Source organism: Sturnira hondurensis, unplaced genomic scaffold (assembly GCF_014824575.4).
Source record: "Sturnira hondurensis isolate 20B ecotype Veracruz unplaced genomic scaffold, ASM1482457v3 Scaffold0011568, whole genome shotgun sequence".
Lineage (NCBI taxonomy): Eukaryota > Metazoa > Chordata > Mammalia > Chiroptera > Phyllostomidae > Sturnira > Sturnira hondurensis.
The window spans coordinates 172096-186950 of record NW_028084199.1 but is presented as its reverse complement, the minus strand read 5'-3'; the positions used below and the strand labels follow the sequence as shown (position 1 = coordinate 186950).

The following is a 14855-nucleotide window of genomic DNA, read 5'->3' as shown; positions in this document are numbered from 1 at the left end:
GCCTGTGAGCCAGGGACAAGAAGTTTGAGCTTTCTTTTCCTCCTGTTCTAGGAGTAAGTCGCTCACCAGTAATGGAAGCAGATCTAGTGGGAGGTTGCGGGCATTTCAGGGCCTAGAGGTTGAGAGAACAATAGTCCCAAAGAGGAGTCACTGACAGGAGAGTGGCCTCATAAGCTACCCTCTGCCCGGATTCCTGTTAGGAGAGAGCACTTCCTCCAGCGTCCCTTCAGTCCGTTCTGCTGCCTCAAGTCTTTACTCCTGGTGGCCCCAGCTGTGAGCAAGCCCGGGGACCCATTGAGCATCTTCCTGCAACTCCCTCTTGGAAGTGGGGTGGGGTGGAGTGGGCGGAGGATACGCTGAAATTGGGGATGTTGGGACACGAGGTCGGGGGCTGAGCTCACCGGTGGCCCAAGTGCTCTGCCCCCACCCTAGGGTTGACGGCGCCCCGGATATGTGGGGAGCTGGGGCAGCGCCTGGGGGCGCCAGTGCCTCTGTTCCTTTAAGGAGCCGCTGTTTAGCATTCCTGCCGCTGCCGCTGCTGCTGCCTGACTCTGCACGCTGATTGGCTGGAATCAACTGAGAAGAGAGCCAGGGAGAGATGCTCTCGACTCCACTCAGATCCATCCTGGGGACCAGTGCAGGAGCGGTCCTCGCAGCACCCAGCCTCTGCCCAGACTCCCGCTTCTTCTTTGCCGCTGGGCCTAGGCCCAGGAGCCACGACGGGCGACACGGAGCCGCCAGTGCTGGAGGGGGAGCCGTGGGTGCGGGGCAGCGTCGGGGCAGAGGCCCCGGGACGCCCGCCCGGCCCCAGGCCCCGCTCCGCCCGTGCGCCCCCACGGGTGCCCCCCCCTTCCTGGTCCGAGCAGTGTGAGTGCGCCCGGGAGCCCGGTGGTGGCGGCGGCGGCGGCGGTGTGGAAACCGGCGTCGGCTGGGGGGTCCGGGCCGCGGGGGGCAGTGCCATGCACAAGCACCAGCACTGCTGTAAGTGCCCGGAGTGCTACGAGGTGACCCGCCTGGCCGCCCTGCGGCGCCTGGAGCCTCCGAGCTACGGGGACTGGCAGGTGCCCGACCCCTACGGGCCAGGTGGGGGCAATGGAGCCAGCACGGCTTATGGGGGCTACAGCTCGCAGACCCTGCCTTCGCAGGCGGGGGCCACCCCAACCCCCCGCACCAAGGCCAAGCTCATCCCCACCGGCCGGGATGTGGGGCCAGTGCCCCCTAAGCCAGTCCCTGGGAAGAGCACCCCTAAACTCAACGGCAGCGGCCCCAGCTGGTGGCCTGAGTGTACCTGTACCAACCGGGACTGGTATGAACAGGTATGGACCGGTGAAGGGGGGCAGTGGGGCAAGCCGGGGTGGTGCGGTGGAAGGGGAGTGGGGGCCTAGAGGCCTGGGGTGCAGCAGAGATTCCTGGGGCTCCAAACCAGTGGACCCCAAGCCCTAGCATTGCAGCTGGGCTGGGGAGATGGTGGGAAATGTGTGCTTCTCTGTGTGTGTCTGTTTGGGGGTCTGCATTTGGAGGGGATTGGGAGGAGCTGTGTGTGTCAGGGGTGAAGGTATGGCGGAGGGGCACATTTTCCTGCGTGGGGGAATCGGGTTTGTCTCAGTGCCGGGGTTTAGCAGTGTCTCTGTGTCTGGCAGGGGGCGGGAGGTTCTGCGGGGGCCGTGTGTGGTGTGTGTCTCCACAGGAGGGGAGGAGGGGGCATGGTGCTCTGCGTAGGGGGGACATGTGTGTGTGTGTGTGTGTGTGTGTATGTATGTTGAGGTGTGTGGAGGAAGGCAATGGAGCTTCCGTGAATCTATGTAGAGCCCATGTGCCCGGCTCGCTGAGCTTCATCCCTCAATGCCATGAGTCCCTCTCTGTCCCAGTCCCTTTGTGTGTGAATGTGCACATGGACGTGTGAGAATGTCTCTCAAAATGTGGAGGTGTTCCTGTAGATGAGGCTGCAGGGACGGCCGTGTTCAGCAGTGTGTGTGGCTGCATGTCTATGTGTGTGAGCATGTGGCTGCAAGTGTGTGCACACATGTGCCTGGGCATGTGTGTGGTGTCCCTGCTGAGAGGTTCTTGACAGGCAAGGCAGGGGAGGGGGAGGAGGAAAGAGACACGTCCCAAGCAAGGCTGAGAGGATGCTGAGAAGGACCGACTCTTTTGTCCAGGCAGCTCTGAAGTGTGTGTGTGCTGGGGGTAGGGGGGTGGGGGGGACCGAAGCGAGCTTCCTCACCCCAGAACACACATGGTGCCTGGAGCCAGGCAAGAAGCAGCTGCCCTGGTGCCAGGACTGGCCCCAGTGGGGCATGTCCTCTTGGGTACCCCCGGATGTGGGAGAACTTGGCCCCCCAGGCCTGACTTGGCACAGCTTGGGAACCCCTGGGTGCCGGGCACAACTCCGGCTTCTACTCCCAGCCTAAACTGCCAGCTTAGAAAATGGAAGGAGCATCTGTGGGAGAAGCAGCAAAATGGAGGCTGGGACGGCAGAGCCAGGTCCCTGGCACGCATGGCGGAGGGCCTGCCTGCTTATTTGGCTCTGCAGCCCCCAGTGTAGGGAGAGAGGAGGAGGTTTTGCTTTCGAAAGCAGGTGCCGACTGCCCCAAGCTAGTGACCATTCTGGCCACCTCTGTCCTCCTCTGGGAATAGGAGGTGCTCTCACTCAGAAGCAAAGGTGGGGACTTCCTAAGGAGAGAACTCCTTGGTTCTGGCCTTCTGTCTGTCCACACTTACTCTTTCCTGTGTCCCTTGCCTAGGCCCCTTGCCTTCTCTAGCGAGTCCACCTCTCTCCTTTTCCTCCTATCCTGGGGCCCTACCCTTTCAAACACTCTCTTGTGCTTGTCCTGCTCACCTGGGAGATGGGTGACAATTGCAAGGCTGGGCCAGTTGGCCAAGGTTCCTTTGCAGGGGGGTGGGTGGTGGTTGCTGGGTAGCTCCTGGTGCCATGAGCAAGTTCTCTGAGGGGGGCAGTGGAAGGGTGGACCAGGCAGGAGCCTCTGGATCTCACCAGAGAGGGGCTTGAAGCATTGGCTTATCACATGTGGATACACATGGTACCCCAGGTGGATACGAGGGCTAGCTGCATGGGTATCCTTTTCCCTGTGTTTCTGTCACATGGTACTTGAGGCACCTGTGTTGGTGTGGGAACTCTAGAGAGCCATTGGTTCCCCCTGGGCTCAGGGACCAGAGTGGGGCTGCAGCTGGAGTCCTCTCACCAACCTCAGGGCTGCAGGGCATGAAGTCCTGGGGCCAGGCCCAGAAAAGGTGGGGGCATGACTAGCCAGCCCCCTCCCCCTGTCCTCCTCTCTGCTTCTCAAAGCCAACACTGTGGGGGGTGCGGGTGGGAGCGGGGAGTGGGGCAGGGCGTGCCGAGGAGCTCCCAGCCAGGGTTCCCGCTCCCCTCTTCAGAGGTAAGGAAGGAATCAACACAGCCTGCGAAAGTGGGGGAGGGGTGCTGGGTTACCTGCAGAGAAAGGCAAGAGGTATCCTCTGTTTGAGGGGATGATGGGGGGGCAGGAAGTAGGTGCTACTTGTCTGTCCAGAATCACATTTTCACTTGACAATGGCCACAAGTATGTCCTGTCTGGGAGGCCCCCTCTGTGGGCTGCTCAGATCAACCCTGTGTCTCTGTCCCCTGTCCTTGCGTCTCCTCCCATGGCTACTGCATGTCAAAGGCTGGGGATTCTGCTGCCAATCAGCCCATGGCATTGGCTTCTTCCTCATGGGGAATCTTGTCCATTCTGCCTCTGACTCCTGGCCAGATTCTTCCCTGGCGCTTTCTTCAGGGAAACACAAGGGGTTCAGGATTAAACACCTCTTGGTAGAAAGTGGATTAGGACTTTGACTCCTGCTCATGTGAGAAATTGGGCTCCTGGGGACACAGAAGGAGGGTTCATGAGGTCCTCTGAAGGGACAACTCTCCTTTTTCCCATGAGTTCCGCTGGGGAAGGGGGTGAGTGGCCAAAACATCAGTGGCCTTGGCAGCTTGCTTGAATCCAAAGAGAACCTGGAGATCCAGGTTCTAGCCCCTGCTCTGCTACTAACTCCCAGTGCACCCTTCACACAACCCGTGTCCTCTCTGGGCCTCAGTGTCACCATCTGTCACATGAGGGAAGTTGGACAAGATGGTATCTGCTGTCTTTCTACCTTTTCCATGGTGGGAGCCTGTCATCCTCACTGTGGAGAGCTGTGGTTCAGAAGGGTAGCAGGTCCCTGTCCAGGTCGTAGGTGCCCCCACGGATGCTGGGTGTGATGTGCTTTACCTGACATCTTCAGTTTCTGTCACCCCCTGCACCCCTCCGAGTGAACCACAAGACCCTGGAGCCCAGCCTCTCATTGCATGCGCCACCAGCTGGTTCAGTCCCAAACCATTGATCTGGGCTTCGTGAGCAGTTGGGTTTAGCCCTGATGTGCCTGAAAGCAAGTGGCAGGGGGGCTTCTCAGGGTCAGCCTGTCCCCATCTGTGGCCAGTAGGTGACCTGGGGTCCATTTTGGGCTCTCCTAGTCTGTGGGGAGTGGGGAAGAGCAGGTTGACCAGGGGGCAGATGGCTGGGTGGGGGCAGGACGCACTAAGGGAATGGCCTGTGTCTTTCCCCAGGTGAATGGCAGTGATGGCATGTTCAAGTATGAGGAGATAGTACTTGAGCGGGTGAGTCTGACAGCAGGGCAGGATGAAGGGGGAGGGGAGGGAGGGAGCCAGGACAGGGGAGGGCCTTGAACCTCAGTTTTAACACTCAGAGGGGGACCCACGTGGAGAGGATGGGGCAACAGCAGCCCTCAGAGGCTGCATCACTGCATCAAACAATCAAGCGACTAACAAATATTAATTGACCTTGCTCACTGAAGCCTGGAGAATTGGGGAGGGGATGGCTTGGCTGAGGCTTCTACGCCAAAATGATGAGCACAGGCTGGGAAGCCACCAGATTTCTGATGAATGTGCCCTGGTCTGCACTCGTCCCTTCTGAGGCCTGGAGCACCTGCTCTGGGTGGTTGGGGGAGGTGGGGGGTGGGAGGTGGGGAGTCCTTCTTCAGGCTCTCTGAGTGAGCAGACTGTGCCCCTCTCCACTCCTTTCTGCAGGGCAATTCTGGCCTGGGCTTCAGCATCGCAGGTGGCATTGACAACCCTCATGTCCCTGATGACCCTGGCATCTTCATTACCAAGATCATCCCTGGTGGAGCAGCTGCCATGGATGGGAGGCTGGGGTGGGTGAGGTGGCCTAGAAGCTGGGCTGGGGGCAGCAGGGGCAGGATGGAGATGAGTGGAGGAGGGTCACCCTTCAAGGATGACCCTTCCATTCAATCTGAGAGGAGGGGGGAGAGGGAGGGGGAAGAGGGAGGAGGAGGGGAGGGCAGGGGAGGGGAACAGGAGGAAGCAGGGGAGGGGATGGAGAGGCGGTGGTGCGGTGTCATGCCTCTTGGGCTTCCCCCACAGGGTGAATGACTGTGTGCTGCGGGTGAATGAGGTGGACGTGTCGGAGGTGGTGCACAGCCGGGCTGTGGAGGCGCTGAAGGAGGCAGGCCCTGTAGTGCGGTTGGTGGTGCGGAGGAGACAGCCCCCACCGGAGACCATCATGGAGGTCAACCTGCTCAAAGGGCCCAAAGGTGCAGCCCTGTGGGTTCCTGTGCTCTGACTAAAGGTCTCTGGTGTGCCCTGTAGGAGAATGGAGGGAATAGTATTACTCCTTGCCTGACTCCCCATTCCAACTCACAGCCTTCTTTGTCCACCTCATGTCTCACCCTTACTGGCCTAGGGATGGCAGTGTAGTGTTTGTGATCCCTGAGGGGGAGGGGCGCTCCCTTGGGGCGAGTGTGTTGGCTGGGAGCTGGGGTTGGGTTTGGGACTGACTGAGCACTCTAACTTCTCCTGTGGCCCTCTTCCCACTGCCTGCTGGCTCCCACCCAGGCCTGGGTTTCAGCATTGCCGGGGGCATTGGCAACCAGCACATCCCAGGAGACAACAGCATCTACATCACCAAGATCATCGAGGGGGGTGCTGCTCAGAAGGATGGCCGCCTACAGATCGGGGACCGGCTGCTGGCGGTGAGACAGCTTTCACCGGGATGCCCAAACGGTTGTGTGGGGAGGGGGAGCTCCAGCAGCCTCTCACTGCACCTGAACCTCACTCGGGGACTAAGGATTGTGGGGACCTTTAAGAACATCCTTGGAATTGGGTGTACCAGATACCAGGGCCCTAGTTTTGTTCATAGCTGTGTATCCCTCACATGCCCTACCCCTATCTCAGGGTTCTCTGCTCCTCACGGCACTATACTTGGGTCTATGGGAGGGCACCATTGAACTTCACTGAAAGGGCCCCTCTCAGGGGTGCCAGAGAGGCCCTGCCTTCTCCCAAGTGCTAGCCCGAAGGCCTCTCCTCTCCCAGGTGAACAACACCAATCTACAGGATGTGAGGCACGAGGAAGCTGTGGCCTCGCTGAAGAACACGTCTGATATGGTCTATCTGAAGGTGGCCAAGCCAGGCAGCCTTCACCTCAACGACATGTACGCACCCCCTGACTACGCCAGCAGTACGTACCCACATGCCCTGTCCCTGCACTGAAGCCCCCACTCCCTGGTTTCTGGAGGGGAAGAAGTTCATACCCCTTGTTCAGGGACAGAGAGAGCAGAGGACTAGTGCTCAGAACTGACTGCAAACCCCAGCTCTGTCCCCGTGTAGCTGGTGCCCTTGGACAAGTCCCTTTCACCTGTCTTTAGTTTCCTCTTTGGCAAAAAGGAGCTAATGCTGCATGCACTGCCTTCCTCATAGGCCTGCTGCAAGGATCAAATGAGACCAGGGCCGAGAAAGCCCTTGGAAAATTGTATTAGGCGACAGAGATGTGAGGGATTATTATTAGTCACACCTCCAGTCATGCCTTTCTTTGTAGACTGCCTCAACTTTAGCTCTTTCTAAGACTCACAGGAGTGAGCCCGGGATTCAGAAAGGGGCTGTGGAGGAGGAACCCTGGGAGGTGCAGTGGGTAGGAGAGGCCTGAGGAACTAGCACCCCTTGGTGCTGAGGTGCATCTGAGAGGGGGCTGTGAGGGACAGTTCTTGGGGATGGGAGGGGGGTACCTCCGTGCAGTTGTGTCTGAAATGTTCTCTCCCTTTCTTGATTTCAGCTTTTACTGCCTTGGCTGATAACCACATAAGCCATAATTCCAGCCTGGGTTATCTCGGGACTGTGGAGAGCAAGGTCAGCTACCCTGCTCCTCCTCAGGTTCCCCAGGCCCGCTACTCTCCTATCCCCAGGCACATGCTGGTTGAGGAGGACTTCACCAGGTGAGACCCCCACCCCCTATCTAGGGGCAGGGACAGGAGGAATCCCTTTCTGGCTGCCTCCAGGCCTAGTGTAGTGTGGCAAAGATGGGGACAAGGTCCTCATCGCTCCCATTTTGGAGAGCCTGAGGCCCTCTGTCAGCCCTTGGGGCCCTCGGGAGGGTTAAAAGTGGCTGCAGGGACGAGTTCCACCATCAGGGGGAGTGCCAATTGAGTGGCCCCAATCCAAAGTGCTGAGAAAGGGTGGGGTGGAGTGTTTGGGGGGCTGAGGAGGTGGAGGCTGCGGGGTTCCTGCCCCGAGACAATTGCCGCCCCCTCTGCTGCAATCATCCCGAATTACAGACGAAAGCCGTGCAGCCGGTGGGGTTGGCGGGACGGGGGGGTGGGGGGGGGAGGCTGGCGGGCCGGGTGGCTTCGAAGGGACCGGCCCCGCCCCACTCTGGCGGCGCCTGCGGTGGAACTGGTCGGGCCTGCCGGGGTTCCGGGGGACAGGTTTGCCGTGGGGTGGGGCCTGGTAGGCTACTGGGCCAGCTGCAGAGGGGCCGGAAGGATAGGCGGGCGGGGGAGATCCGCGGGAGCCATGGAGAGGGCACGCAAGTTCTCCGGCTCAGGTTTGGCTCAGGGCTTCGGTTCGGCCTCGGCCTCGGCTTGGAGGAGGGCTTCGCAGAGGTGGGCCTGGCCGCTCCGCTCCCTACGACCTGGAGGGGATGCCAGGTAGGAGAGGAGGGCTTCCGGCAAGAGCATCCGGGGCTCAGGGAGGAAGTCTCAGGCCTAGACCCAGAGCGAGAAAGGAGGACTCTTGGGCTTGGGGCTCCTCTGATTAAAAGATGCTTAAAGTGTAGGCAGCGGGCCGGGGGAGTGTGCTAAGGGCCCTGGTGGGATGGATATACCTGAGTGGCTGTTGTCTTCACCTCATGCCACTGTGACCATTTACTGAGGGATTTCTTATGCATGGTTAGTTGTAGTCCTGGTTCTCCTATGTTTGTTCCCTCCCTTCAGTTAGGCTCCTAAGCCTCTTTGGGGGACCTGAGAGTTATTTATCTCTGTCTCCATCACCTAGCAAGGTTGCATAGTAGTAGCTGGTGACCACATCTGTTGTTGGGGAAGGTAGGATGGGTCATAGCATAGAGGGGGTGGGGATTTTCAGACAGCAGAGGCACAAATGGAAAGTAACTGTGAATGTTTTGTGGATGCAGGGTACAGTCAACCTCAGGGTGATTCCACTGCCCCTAACTAGTTCCCCTTTTGTGGCCCAGGCTCCAGCACACCAGTTGGCAGGAGAGGAGAATATGGGGAGGAAGAAGAGCAGGGAGTGGGCTCTGAGCTACGGTGTCAGAGCCCAGGCTAGAGCTTTGCCGACCTGAGAGACTGGAGGACTCTCCACTGGGAAGTTGACTCCAAGCGCTCAGGAATCTGGGAGGGAAGAGGAACTGAAACTTGGCACCTGGCAGAAAACAGCAGCCAAGCAGGTTCCAGGAGAGAAAGGGAGGAACAGGGTGTCATACATAGGGACCTAAGTCCTTCTTCAGTGATATGGGAGGGGCTTGTCCCAGGCTGGTCCTCATAAGGACACCAGTTAGTATCCACCTTGTCCTGCCTGACCCTTTCACTGCTTTCCCACCAGAGAGCCCCGCAAGATCATTCTGCACAAAGGCTCCACAGGCCTGGGCTTCAACATCGTGGGAGGAGAGGATGGAGAAGGCATTTTTGTCTCCTTCATCCTGGCAGGAGGCCCAGCTGACCTGAGTGGGGAGCTGCGAAGGGGAGACCGGATCTTATCGGTGAGGAGACAAAGGCGAGATGGGAGGTTGGGAGTTGTGCCAGTCTAAAGGCAGGAGGGGAGAGACCCTGCTTTCTCCAAGGACTGCTTCTTGAGACAGGGGAAGGGCTAACAGCTGGGGGAAACTTCTATTTTCTTTATGGATGTCCTTAGCAAGGGACACGGACCAAGATGAGACTTATCCTTGAGGAGGAAATAAATGTATCTTGGATCTTAATCCTGGTTGGCATTTGACCCTATTAAAATAATTATGCCACTAGAGATGCCACATCCTTTAGGTCCCCTCTTAGGGGCAAGGATGGGATATTGAGAAAGGCATCTGAGTGGGTTAGGGATGGGCTACGCCTCCCTCTTTCCTAACTGCTAGGACAGAGGATTCCCTTTCTTGTTTTGGGGATGGCTCATAGCCCCTCTGTTTCAACAGGTGAATGGAGTCAACCTGAGGAATGCAACTCATGAGCAGGCCGCAGCTGCCCTGAAACGGGCTGGCCAGTCAGTCACCATTGTGGCCCAGTACAGACCTGAAGGTAGGAGAAGGTGGGGCGAAATGATTTGAGTATAGACTTATGCTAAGTGTTGGCTTTTGGCATCATAGGTAACAAAGCCACTTGACCGGGTCCCTACAAGCCTAGTGCAATAACCTCTTACTCTATCGGTTTCCTTCTGGACAGGGTTAGGTTTGGGCAAGTCCCGAGCATCTATCAAGGATGTGCTCAGAGCCTGCTGGTCAGGGTTGCAGTGCAGCAGAAGGCCAGTAGTGGGCAGCAGCCTACGAGAAGAAGCCCAGAGATTGGGGCAGCTGGAAAAAGGGGAGGAGGATGGAAGAGGGGCGCAGAAAGCTCAAAGGCAAAGACAAGGAACCATGTGCCCTGTCACAGGAGGGTAGCTTGGTTAGAAAAATCTGAGAGACAAGATCCAACCTTTTAAAAGACATATTGGGCCAAAGCTCTGTGACCCTCCACTTCCCTCCCTGTATCAGGGTGACTATGAAAGTCCAACAAACGCACCGAAAAGGTGATGCCAAGCCCTCGTGGTAAGGAATCGGGAGTGGATCCTCCTCCCCCTACGAGGGGCCTTCTTTGTGTTCTCAGGGAGCAGTCCCCAGGCTGGGGCGGGTGGGCGGGGCCGATTATGCAAATAGAGGCATTTGATTGGCTGGGACTAGAAGAGGCCCAGGTGTCGAGGTGAGCTGCGGGCTGGCGCGCCCCAGCCAGCAGGCCCGCGGGGTGGCCATTGGCTAGCTGAGCGCGGCCTCCAACCACACGCCCCGCCCCCTGACCCAGGCGGCGCCCGTCCCTTTCCCCCCCCCTCGAGCGCCTCAGGCGTCTCCTCCTCCTCCCTACCGTGTCCCTCCCCCCTCCTCCAGCGCGCCCCGCTTTGTGTCCGTGGTCTCCCGCGCGGGACGGAGGGGCGGCCGGAGGAGCTGGCGCTTTCTCAGCAGTAGACCTGGACTCGGACCCAGCGCCAGGTGAGGTGGGGCGGACGGGGTGGGTCAGACGCCCTCCTTGTCCGCCCGAGCCTCTCTGCGGTTCTGTTCTCAGACTAGACTCTCTTTCCCAACACTGCGCCCCGCATTCTGCGCTCTTGCCCAGCCTTTGCGGGCTCAGCTTGGAACCCCTCCTGGGGGTCCCTCCCGGGCCTAGGGAGCGCCTCCCTCCCCTGTTCTTGAGCACTGTCTGCGGCATCTCTTTGCCATCACCTCTCCTAGCCCACCAGCTCTGTCCTCTTTCTCGCTCCAGGGCCTCGGGCCTCCCGCAGCAGCTCCCTAATCCCCAAGCTCAGAGGAATTTTCTAAAGCGCTCCTCCCCCAACACTCATGAATCCACCAAACCTTGCTGCCTCTGGGAACACCCGAGACGGGCTTGGCCTCAACAGGGTCCCCCACTCCTGCTTTTGTTTGCTCTGATTGCTTTCACCTCCCCCTCCTCTTTGTTAGCCCACCCTTTGTCCCTTAGGGCTGCAAAGCCCGGGCTCTTTGGACACTTAGGCCCCGTGGGCCGGTTACTAATGTGGAGGACGGGACCTCTCCGGGGCAGGTGCGGTGGTTCCGTGAGGAGAAAGAGAGAGGCTGGGAGCCGTGAGGTATCTAAAGTGCCTACCTTTGTCCTTTCCGCCCTCCCCCCACTCTGGTTCAGTACCTCCATCCTAGAGCTTTGAAGGGAAAGAAGAGAGGGACCGACCCCCTCCTGCACTAACCTTTCTGGATCCGGGCAGAAGTGTAGGGAGGTAACTAATAGGAGAACTGGCTGGTTTGAAGTAATGGGACAGAGAGATGCAGATGGACACTCTGAGTCATTTCTCTCCTTGTTTGGTGTTCAGCTTAAAGACAAGAAACACACCTTAGGGTTATTGTTTTTTATGATTCCTGCGTTTGCTGTTGGCTTCTTAGAGTAGAGCTAACCATGTGATTTTTATTAGCAACCGGTATTTATCCACTTTCATGCCCACAACTTTAATAATGCAGTTTCTGCAAAGAAAATGGTTTCTCTTGCATATTTGTGTGGTGTGTGTGTGTGTGTGTGTGAGAGAGAGAGAGAGAGAAATTGATGTGTTTCGGTTTTGCTCTCTGATGTTGGGCACATGGAAACAATACTGTGAATCTCTCTGGTGGTGGGATGCTGGAAACTGGTGACTACATGTTTTGGTGAGTTTTGTTGGGGGAATGTAACTGGTTTCCATACAAAGCTGCAAGTTGTCCAGGGTAAAAGGATTCCTGCAGTGTTGATTGCTCTCTGAGACTATTTTTGAGAAGTGGTTACTGTATGCTGAGGTGCTCTCTACCACTTGCTGCACAAAGCCTTTCTTCTCTTATCATTTAGTTGGAGCACTGCTGTTAAAGCTCTGTCACCCCAATCTTACTTCTTTCTTTGCTTTCATAAATGCAACAGGGTCCCAATGTGCAAACATTGGTTTTTTTTTTAATCACATTGGAAAATGGACCCTTGGAGACAGGTCCAGAGGGACTCAAGCATTGTGTGTTGGGCTCTGTATTTTCTTTGATAAAGTGATCGTTTTTAAAAATATTGACTCCACATTCATCATTTTATACGGACACTAAATACTGTTCTTTGGAAGGTTGCATCACGTGGCCAGTTACAAAATGAATAATGCAAATATGTGTCTGTTGGCTAAAATGGCAGACACTGCACGTTATTGCCTAAGTAAGGGTTCACTCTCTATTTTTTTTTACATGGAATGTGGGAGCTGGAAGGGATTACATGGTCCAACTCACTGCAAACTGGAACAGCAGCAGAACAAGGACGTGACTTGCGTAAGGTCATGAAGGGAAGGTTGCCAAGGGTCAGCAATCGGTCTATTCCTGAGGTCCACCAGTTGGGACCAGTTGTGCTTGGGAATGCCTGAGAGACCTAAGACCTAGTTAGAATAGAGGAACAAAGTGGGAAGGCACTGGGGAAAGAGAGACTAGAGAGAGAGAGGGAAAGGAAGACATACGTGCAGGGGACCAGTAGCATGGTGTCCGTGGTGGCCAATGAGGTACCATTGCCAAATCAGTGCAGTTTTTAGCTACATACCCTTTAGCATGAGCACTTTGAAAAATAGCTTTGACTGATTAGAATAGTCAGAACAATCCTTCTCCCTTTTTTAACAGCTTAATTGAGATATAATTCTTCTACCCTAAAATTCACTCATTTAGATGTACAACTCAGTGGCTTTGAGTACATTCACAGAGTCGTGCATCCATGGTCACAGTCAATTTTAGAACATTTTCATTACCGTTCTCCTTTCAAGATGTAGAGACGGTGCACTTAGGGGCTGGCTGGCAGCTGGGTAGGAATGAATGCTCTAACCTATTTTGCTTCGTGTGGGTCAAACCCATAATGAAGAGAGAAAATTGTGGCTGTCTATTTGAACTCTACTGTTCCTAGCATGGTACAAGTATTTTTATGATGAAGCTTTGGAAAACATTAAAGTAGAAGTACTAAGTGATAAACAGTGAGAGATACGGTTTAATAGTTTCACTCCTGATTGCTCCAAATTGTTGTGGACACAGCAATCTTACCTATTAGCTAAAAATAGCCTGATGTTCTTGGGCATGTATAATCCTGCTTAAAATTCAAATTGAAAATTTAAACAAGTGGCTCTTGGCAAAGGCTCTTTTCCAATCTATTCGGAAATGAAAACTATTTTTCTGTGACTTGTGGAAGTGCTCCTCCAAGGGAAGGATGGGCTTGGTGTTAAAACCAGATCCTTCCTTTTCTCCTCTAGTTACTTCGTGTTAGCTTCTGTTTATAAACTGAGCTAGTGTTTTCTGGAAAGCCCTTTTGTTTATAGGGTAGAACCTGAACCCTAAATCAGGAGGTGAGCCAGAAAATGGTCATAAAGGTAGCTAAACCAGGAACTGATCCTTTGTGACCAGTCTTTTCAACTGGAATGTAAACCCAGACAGCCTGAGGGTACAGGGAGTGAGAGAGAATGCGATTTTTCCATACTTAACTTCTTTAAAGTGCCGAGTAAGCTTCACCATGGAAACATCTTCAGGTAAGGCCTGGGAATTAAAGATCAGTGTTCATAATAACTTGAAAGCGTAACAGGGATATTTTCCCCATAACATTTAAGTAACCTTTCCATCTCCTGTGTTTAACATGGAAGGGTGTAAACATAGCTGCTTACCTATCAGCAAGATCTTGGGAGCACAGAGGTGAAATTTATCAACACCAAGAGTCAAAGTCCTGAAGTGTCTGTTGCTATCCTAAGAGAAGGCTAACGTAGGGAAGGAAGAAGATGAATTCCTGTTAACAGTGTTTCTATTCTGAACAATTTGAAGGGAGCCAGTATTGTATTTATCTTTATGCCCCCAGCACTTAGTCCGGAGCATGGCACGTGCTTGGTTGAATTGAAATATTGAGTAGCAATATGTTGCACATGGCTTTCTGAGCATCTTCAGGATATCCCTGCGGGATAGGTAATATTATCACTATTAAAATATATATATATATATATATTGATTTTGAGAGAGAGAAATATCAATTTGTTGTTCCACTTATTTATGCATTTGTTGGTTGATTCCTCTATGTGCCCTGACCAGGGATTGAACCTGCAACCTTGGCATATTAGGACTGCGCTCTAACCAACTGAGCTACCCCAGCCAGGGCCCATTTTACAGATGAGGATAATGAAGCTTGGAGAGGTCAAGAGACTTGCTCAAGGTCACACAGTCAGGAAGGGGCAGAATCAAAATCTGAAGTCAGATTTCCTGAGAACTTCAGGTCCAGGGCTTTGGCCACCAGGTCACAACTTCCACCCACCACAGCAGAGAAGCCATGAGCCTCCCCCTCTCCCCACACAGACACACTTGGGCACAGCAAACCATACTGCTCTGAGGTTTCTCAGGTGCCTGCAGCTGTTAGCCAATGGAGCGAATCAACCCCCAAATGCCAGCTTTTTAATCTGGATGGCCACAAACTCCTGCAACCAAAGGAGGAAGTAACCGGAGGTAAAGGGGCTGCTGGAAGCTCAAGGGAGACCCACCCCCCTCTCCTGCAAAAGAAAAGTGAATTTAGGAAGACTGTCACGGGATAATATTGTGGGAAGAAGCCCAGAAGGAGCCCAAAATGGGAGTTATTGCCTGACTTAATGGCAAATATGTGCAAGCTTAAGAATATTAATTCAGTAAGTAGGCATTTCGAATTTGTTCAAGTGAAATGGAGGTGTATTTGTCATTCATTTTTTTTATGACGTTACAATTCACTCATTTAAAGGGACAATTCAGTGGTGTTTAGAATGTTCACAGAATTGTGTGACTCTCCCTGCAATCAATTGTAGAACATTTTCACCAGCCCAGAAAGAAAGTCTGCAC

At 54.9% G+C, this 14855-nt stretch overlaps 1 protein-coding gene across 7 annotated transcripts in view; it reads left to right on the top strand.

Moving 5' to 3' along the window:
• The first annotated feature begins 936 nt into the window (after positions 1–936).
• DLG3 (discs large MAGUK scaffold protein 3) overlaps positions 937–14855 on the top strand; it is a 55001-nt gene continuing 41082 nt past the window's right edge. Inside the window, exons 1-9 of one of the 7 annotated variants that reach the window (XM_037060271.1) lie at positions 937–1316; positions 4583–4633; positions 5063–5187; positions 5417–5586; positions 5888–6024; positions 6365–6509; positions 7101–7260; positions 8882–9038; positions 9462–9564. In XM_037060271.1, coding sequence (XP_036916166.1) covers positions 960–1316; positions 4583–4633; positions 5063–5187; positions 5417–5586; positions 5888–6024; positions 6365–6509; positions 7101–7260; positions 8882–9038; positions 9462–9564 — 1405 coding nt within the window. In that variant the 5' untranslated portion in view covers positions 937–959. Of the gene's footprint in view, positions 1317–4582; positions 4634–5062; positions 5188–5416; positions 5587–5887; positions 6025–6364; positions 6510–7100; positions 7261–7726; positions 7750–7781; positions 7972–8881; positions 9039–9461; positions 9565–10362; positions 10506–14855 lie in introns of those variants that run through there. The other 6 variants (XM_037060270.1, XM_037060269.1, XM_037060268.1 and 3 more) reach the window with 6 other exon arrangements.